This window comes from Quercus robur, chromosome 3 (assembly GCF_932294415.1).
Source record: "Quercus robur chromosome 3, dhQueRobu3.1, whole genome shotgun sequence".
In the NCBI taxonomy this organism is placed as follows: Eukaryota; Viridiplantae; Streptophyta; class Magnoliopsida; order Fagales; family Fagaceae; genus Quercus; species Quercus robur.
The window spans coordinates 9,530,465-9,538,803 of record NC_065536.1 but is presented as its reverse complement, the minus strand read 5'-3'; the positions used below and the strand labels follow the sequence as shown (position 1 = coordinate 9,538,803).

Genomic DNA, 8,339 nt, shown 5'->3' with positions numbered 1-8,339 from the left:
CACATTCAATGCAGAGGTGACATCTTTTCCTTGAACCGCTCCTACATTATACTCGCGCCCTTTCTTCTGGGAGCACTCTGGGGGCTGCCTTTGATGGTGCGCCGTTCTTTCCTTCTAAGTTTTGGGATGCTGAGGACAGGATCGTCCTCGGCTACATTTCTAGGCCATTTGGACTTTCGTTGCATGTCCTCAGCAACGTCTCTCCTCGGCGCGGGCCTTGAACCCTAATGTAAAGTGGGTCGAGATCACAAATTCTGTGGCCCCACAGCCTCATTTAGAGCTAAGTTGTCATAGCTAAACAATCACCGAATACCCTTTTGAGTGATATTCAAGGTGTGCCAATTTTGGAACTTTCTTCAATATGCATCAATTGGACCTCCCTCTCTCTTGCTTCTCCTTCATAGAACTCATCTTCTGCAATGAAAACTTAGCTGTAAACAAGGCATGTGCCAATAACAAAGAATTAATCTAGGTGACGGTGGTTGGCCGTGACTTGTAATATTGATGGTATCAATGGCCGGCGCTAGTGAAGGTTGGTGGTGGGCAGGGATGGACACAAGTGGGAGCCTAGGCCCCCCTAAGCCCAATATTTTTTTAGTAGGTATATTTTCAAAAAAATTAATAATAATAATAACTTGGGTTCCCCACCCCTTCAAAATTTTCAGCCCCATAACCAGTCGGCCAACCCAATGTAAATCAACCAAAAAAAAAAAAAAAGAAAAAAAAAGGTAAATACAGAAATTCAGTCCAAACTCCAAACACAATAGACCCCCCTCCAAAATTTTGAGCCACAATTGACAATACCCAGCCGGGCAGCCAATGTAAATCATTAAAAAAAAAAAAAAAAAAAGTAAATACAAAAATTCAGTCCAACTCCAAACAGAGAACGTAATAGAAAAAGAAAAAGAAAAATTGAGAAGAAAGAGCAAAACTGCAAGATTGAGAGAATTTTTTTTTTTTTTTTTTTTTTTTAAATTTTAGGTTGTTGAAATAGGAAAAGTCATAATGGTAAAATTTAATTTAATAAGTGAACCTGTGACGTGTTTTTATCACATATGGCAGGCTTCAACTAAGAAAAGCATTGCCATTCTGTGTTGTTCCAAACTTCATGACAGACTCTGTTATCTTCTTCGGGAAAATACCGAAGAGGTCTCATTTCCCTCTGTGGATTAGGTACACGTGTGTAACTAATTTCAGTTAACAAGCTTTCAGGCGAGTTTCCTGACGTTAGATATGAGGATTAGAAGTTAGTTTTACCGCCAAATTATCTTGAATGTATCTAAGGGTTAGCTCTCTAAATAGTGGATCTAACTGTGTAATTATTTACAATGCAATAATACAATTTCATTTTCTCAATTTTGCTTTGAGTCCACCATTACTATGCTTCTTCAAAACCTTTCATGGTCTTAAAATTAAATTTCTTAGAACCGGTTGTGGAGGTGAATTTGTGTCTAAAGCTTTCAATGATTTTTGCCTTACTGAGACACACCTTAGCAGAATGGGCTGCCTGAGAGTAAACATAGACACGTCATAGAGTGCTCTCTACCCTTCTTTCTCAGTCCAAACTTCTCCTTACCTACTGGTCTTATGCAATCTCTACCACTGTCCGCCTCATAAATAGGTTACCTACACCTAATCTGCACCATAAAGCTCCTTGGGAACTACTGTACTATATAAACAGCAATTTTCAAACAAAAATTGTTGAGTTGTGGCGACTGGCAAGTTCTAATGTAATTTTATTTTATTTTAACTTATGGTAGGTTGACATTTCAGTTTGTGAAAATATTATAAAATTTTATTGTGTTCATAGGAAACTTTGAAAAAGATAAGCATAGAGTGCTGGTACCAACTCCATAGTCCAAAAACCTTTAAGAGTGATATAATCAAAATTGTGAATCTTATACGGTTGATCGTTTGATAGATCATGGAAATGAAATGTTTTGGTATTGGATGATATTAGTTTACTTTTGAAGATTACCATTATATACATACATATATATATATATATATATTTATAAATATTTATATTTTGTTAGAAATAGATTAAAAAAAACTAGATCAGATGAAGATCCACACATCAAAAGAGCAATCGGATCAATAACATTCTCTAAGAATCACTAGCCTATATTACTCAAAAAGAAAAAGCAAAATGAGTGGATACATATGACTCACTTGATGATGCTAAGTCTTCCTTAAGACCAAAAGCATGAAGACATGGGCATGACAGCTAGACGTGGCAAAATGGGTAGATCGAGTCGGGTTCGGGTCAGGTCAATCGGGTCACGGGTTGAGTTGGGTCGCGAGTCTGGTCGAGTTGACCTGTATTTTTCAAAAAAATTTTTTTTTTTTTTTGAAATAGATGCATTCTGTCAATTGTTTATGAGTTCCTTAACTGTGATTAGATTCTTACTGGTGATATTGTTACCAATTACCATTAAACACTTGACTTGATATCCAAATTTAGTGCAACTCTTGTTCCAGCTTTCTAGAAACTAATCTTGGTATAATCTTCGATCTATTTAAAGTAGGAAGAGAAAATGAAGGTGGTAAGTAAAGAATAACAAACTATAATGGAGTACATAACATATTAAGTAAAGAAGAATAAGTAAATATTTTATAAAAATTACATCTCAATCTCAATCTACTCAACGTTGGTAGACGTGGCAAAACGAGTGGGTCGAGTCGGGTTCGGGTCGGGTCAATCGGGTCACAGGTCAAAACGAATCATTTTTAAACGGGTCAATCATGTTATGGGTCAAATGGGTTGCAAGTCAAACGGGTTTGACCCGTTTTGCCATGTCTTATTGACAGCTTAGAACGAATGTGTGCATGAGAAAGGTGAACTACACCTCTTCACTTTCACTCTCTCATTTTGTTTGTCAAAACCCAACGCCACATAATGTATATGAGAGCAGCATATATTGGGTTTTGATGGGTCAAAACAATAATTTAACAAGTAGAGAGGAAAGGAACTTCTCCATTATGGGAAAACTTAAAATGCAAATCCGTCCCATTAAGGGTTGCTCAAACAAAATATTAATTAAGAAACTCCATATATACTTTTTGTTGGGTTCTAAGACTTTAGGTTTAAATGTATTAGAACTTCAATTTGTAATGTTGGCAAACCATGATCAAAACGTGTTAGTCTTGTTTAGATTTGCTCAAAGTATTTACTTTTTTATGTAAAGTTAGAATCGAGTTACTGCAGAATTTATTGTGCAATTCTGTCTGGCTCGATTGATGGAGAATTAGACTCGATCGATCGAAAGTCATGCAGATTGTTTTTCTGTAAAATTTTCCAACTCAGCCCAAGCCTGTTTGATATGTAGGATTTTATGTTTTGTTTTAAGTATAAAAGGGAAAACCCTAGCCACGTTTTAGAGATGCTCCATATGCTGTATGTGTGAATCTTTTGTGAGATCAAGAGGTGGTTGCCTTCACACATACTTAGGGTTTCCAAGTTTCAAGATTATGTCAAGAACTTGGTGATCGATTCAGTTGCTACTTGAAGAGCTTAAAGATACACAAGTAGGTGTGCTTGTACTTGCTGGGAATTCAAGAAAGAAGAAGTCCATAGACTCGGAGCTGTCACGTGGTTGTGGTAGTAAGTTTCCTACTCGAGGTAGTAATAGGATGTTAGTGTTCTAAGTCGCTATTGTGTAAACTTCAATTCTTTCATAGTGGATTCAGTTTACCTTGAGGATAACTAAGTTAAATCCTCCCCAAGTTTTTTACCGGTTTGGTTTTCTTAGGTCATCATATCATTGTGTTCTTTATATTTCCGCTGCTTTGCATGATATGATTTATATGTGTTAACCTAGATCTGGTTATGTTTTAAGGGGTCTAAAAACAAACACTTTTGATTATAATTAAGGAGCACTAAAATGGTCAATACTAAAAACAAGTGGTGACTGGTGATCACTGTCCTTTATTGTGTCTAATAAATATTCAATAAATACATTGCTAGTAATTCATGTTTTACAAAATACTTGAAGAAATTACCATACATGCCCACTAAAATAAGAAAGTTCTCTTCATCTCCCACTTGGGCAGCATAAGAAAGTTATCTGGTTGTTGATTTTTTATCATTTAGTAGAATAAGAAAGTTTTTTTTTTTTTTTTTTTTTGAGAAACAAATTAATTGTTAAATGATAGGTCAAGAATGTATTGACCCATTTGGTAAAATTAATCAATTAATTAACAAAGTGAATTAATTATATTCAATTACATGCAATAAGCGTGGTAGCACAAACAAATCACCAAATAACTAAATGCAGCAGAAAATAAATTTGACACAGGTGATTTGTTTACGAATGGGGAAAACCACCAAGGCAAAACCCCACTGGATGAATTTAAGGTCACCACTCCGAAGATCTACTAATGACAAAACAAGCGGTTATAAGTAAAAGAATCTCAATACCTTATACCAACCTACAGTTGAATCCTTACTCCAATACCCAATTGGACTTGTAATGTAGTGACAATCTCTCAATTTCAATATACGGCTCCAAGTATATGACTAACTAATGATTCACGGATCCTAGTATATGACTAACATACCAACTTGAGGAAGATGTTGGCTGCAAAGTTCTTTAGTTCATCAACATGAAGATGAAGAAACTCCTTGGTCACAAAACTCTTAGAGCAAAGACGCAATAGTTTCTACAAAGAATTTGATAAACTAGGTCAACTTTTGTCTCCGGCCGCACAATGCATGAAGGGATGCTCTGATTCCTTTGCCACACATTGTGACGGCCCTTAAAATAATTCTTATATATGTCTAGAGTTGTGAGAAAAGAAATCCTATACAAACATATATGAATATGCGTGAAATCAGATCTAGAAATCTAAATTTCGTAATTCTTGACATAGACTATTTCTGTCAAGTATCAGCATTAAACCTCGATAGATATGTTTCTATCGAGATATCTGTCGAACTTTAATGAACAGCACTTCTTCACTTGTTTTTTGAACAGATTTGCATGGCTTCAATACTGGACTTGAACTCTTGTTCTTTGAAGTACTAAACTCATTCTAGATTTATCCAATTATAAGTTAAGTGCGTTTTGTCAAAGGATTAGCCAATTTACATAACATATGTCCTAACAAGTTCCACATATGTCCTAACATTAAACACACACACACACACATACACACGCACACACTCACACTTAATTACACTATTATACCAAGCTCAAACACATTACTTAATCTAAAATACTAGGAATTCTAGCATTTTGCCCCTATTTTTTAAAAAATTTAGCAATATGTCCATGTTTTGAAACTATTTAGGTTCATGCCCCTGTTTTGAAATTGGTTTAAAATCGAGTTATGCCAAATGAAACTTAAAAAAAAAAAAAAAAAAATAAAAAAAAAAATGCATGGAACTCAAGTTCATGTAAGGATTTTTTTTTTTTTTTTTTTTTTTTTTTTTTTTTTTTTTTTTTTTTTTTTTTTTTATCGCCCCATACCTATAATTGCATTCAGGGAGTCCTATAATGGTGTTTTAAATGGAACTCGAGCTCCTTTAACTTGAGTTCCATGCAAGGATTTTTTTTTTTTTTTTTTTTTTTTTTTTTTTTTTTTTTTTTTTTAAGTTTGATCGCCCCATACTCGATTTTCTACAAATTGAATTTTACATTGAAACTTGATTTTGAGAAAATCGAGTTACAAAACAAGGATATCAACCTAAATAGTTTCAAAACAGGAACATATTACTAAACTTTTTTAAAAATAAGGGCAAAATGCTAGAATCCCCCTAATAAGGGTAATTTTGTGGTATTAATTGATCAAACACAGTAACTGATAAGGGTAATTTTGTGGTATTAATAAACTCGTCCATATTAGGCAAAGGCGACGACCCTAATAAACTCGTTAGCCTCGCTTGCACATTCATAGCCCAATAATGATAGGATAAAGTCAACTGTTCCACCTCAAAATTGACGGTTGCACCTTGAGGTCAACAAACACCTGAATGAGATGACTAGAATATATAGACGGGATAAGAAGTTGACGGAGTAAAGCTGAAGAGGATAAGCGAACCTTTAATCAGGCTGATGTGGCCTTACTTGGCCTCCACGCATGAGCATATAAGGAAATATTTTGTACCCCATGTTTAACTCTAATTAAGAGAGTCCTATAAGGAAAGGATCCCATAAGATACGCAAATTAAAGAAGATCTCTCCCACAAGGAAAGATCTTCTAGGCCAAGAAATGAATATCAACCCCATGCTACTATAAAAACCCAAAGGCCTTCACAAACCAAGGTATGCATAATTCCCCCAGCTCTAACACTCTAGAGTTGTGAAAAGTTCCCTAACTTAACCTTCAGAGGGTCTTTGGCCGATACCACATTTGTACTTTCCTAAGGTCTTCTTTGTTTTTGTTTCGCAGGTGTTGTCTCGAGCACATGAGGACTGTGTAACTTACTGATGATTTTTGGTATCATCAGTTGGCGCCATCTGCGACATGTAAGCCACACTATCGCTTCTCGAACAAAGAGATGCATGATACTTACTCGCTCGATGGTGACCACCAACAATGTTCAAGGAGACGAACCACACACAACCACCCTCGAGAGGCAGGTTCAAACTCTCGCCGTTACTGTGGAGCGCCTCACCAAGCAAAACCATGATCTGGAAGAGCAGCTGCGCCAAAAGAATGTAGGGCTTAACACTCAGGAGGAGGACCAAGAAGGCACAAGCACTGAGAAAAGGGACCAAGAAAGGCCAAAAGGTAGCAACACCCCATGCAAACCAGAGTGACAAGACATGAGCCGTCTATCTGTCATAAATACGGCTCCACTTCACATAGTCGCAGAGATGTAGATGATGAAGGAACGGATGGACTTCATGATGAACGCCCTCAGAGAACGGGTGTCTAACGACCTCGATGACTTGGTCCATCGAACTAATTCGCCATTCACTGCATTCGTCACTTTGTTCCCCCTTCCATCGAAGTTTCATATGTCGCAGGTGGAGAGTTACAACAGATCCAAGGACACCCTAGATCATTTGGAGTCTTTCAAGACCCTGATGCACCTTCAAGGAGTAGCAGACGAGATCATATGTAGGGCCTTCCCCACTACGCTGAAGGGTCCCGCAAGGATTTGGTTCAGCAGGTTGACGCGCAACTCCATTGGTACCTTTAAGGAGTTAAGCATCCAGCTTGCCTCGCACTTTATCGAGGGGCACAGATATAAGAAGTCTACTACATGCCTAATGAGAATTAAGAAATGGGAGAATAAGACGTTGAGGTTTTACATAGCCCGCTTTAACAAAGAGGCACTCTCAATCGATGAAGCTGACGACAAGATACCCATGGCCGCATTCACGAATAGGTTACGAAAGGGTAAGTTCCTATTTTCTTTATATAAGAACGATCCAAAGACCATGTTAGATGTACTCTACAGGGCTACGAAGTACATGAACGTGAAAGACGCACTACTAGCCCGAGAAGAGAAGCCTAAGAAAAGGGAAAAGCAAGAGGACGTACAACATGATAGTGGGCGAAAGATGGCTAGAATCGGAGAACGACGAGATGATAGGCGCTCCAAGCCCCTTATAAGGAGGTTAACAAACTTCACCCTGTTGACTGCCTCGATCGACCAAGTCTTGATACAAATCAAAGAGGAAGGAGCCTTGACATTTCCCAGCAAGTTAAAGAGAAATCCTAATAAGAGGTCCAAAGACAAGTACTGCTGCTTCCACCATAACCATGGTCATGACACAGCCGACTACTACGACCTGAAGCAGCAAATAGAAGCTGTTATTAGACAAGAAAATTTGCAAAGGTTCGTTAGTAAAGAAAAAGTGGACCTACAACAAGAACAGGTTGCTCGACAGGAGAACGAGCGTCCAAGGCTGCCCATAGGAGATATAAGAATGATTGTAGGAGGCACAGCGGCCTCTAGTTCGTCCAGAAAGGCTTGAAAGACTTACTTCAAGATGGTTCAGAACGTTCAGCTAACAGGTTTCATCCTAAAGATGGCGCGGATCGACAACCCTATCATCGAATTCTCAGAAGAAGATGCTCGACGTCTCCACCACCTGCATGACGATGCGCTTGTCGTTAGCATACGGGTGGGAGACTACAACACACACCGGGTCCTAGTCAACAACAGAAGCTCTGCTGACATCCTCTACTACCCGGCATTCCAGCAAATAAGGATTGATAGAGAACGGCTGGTCCCGACCAATGCCTAACTCGTTGGCTTCAGAGGGACTAAAGTATACCCCCATCAGCGCAGTCATGTTGCCCGTTATAGTTGGATATTATCCTCAGCAAATCACTAAAGATGTTACATTCCTTGTTGTCGACTACTCGTCTGCCTATAATGC

At 37.8% G+C, this 8,339-nt stretch overlaps 1 protein-coding gene across 1 annotated transcript; it reads left to right on the top strand.

Annotated features, from left to right (window-relative positions):
• Positions 1-6,842: 6,842 nt before the first annotated feature.
• On the top strand, positions 6,843-7,931 carry LOC126719207 (uncharacterized). The gene has a single exon (XM_050421787.1). The coding sequence runs from the start codon at positions 6,843-6,845 to the stop codon at positions 7,929-7,931; it is 1,089 nt and encodes a 362-aa protein (XP_050277744.1).
• The last annotated feature ends 408 nt before the right edge of the window (positions 7,932-8,339 follow it).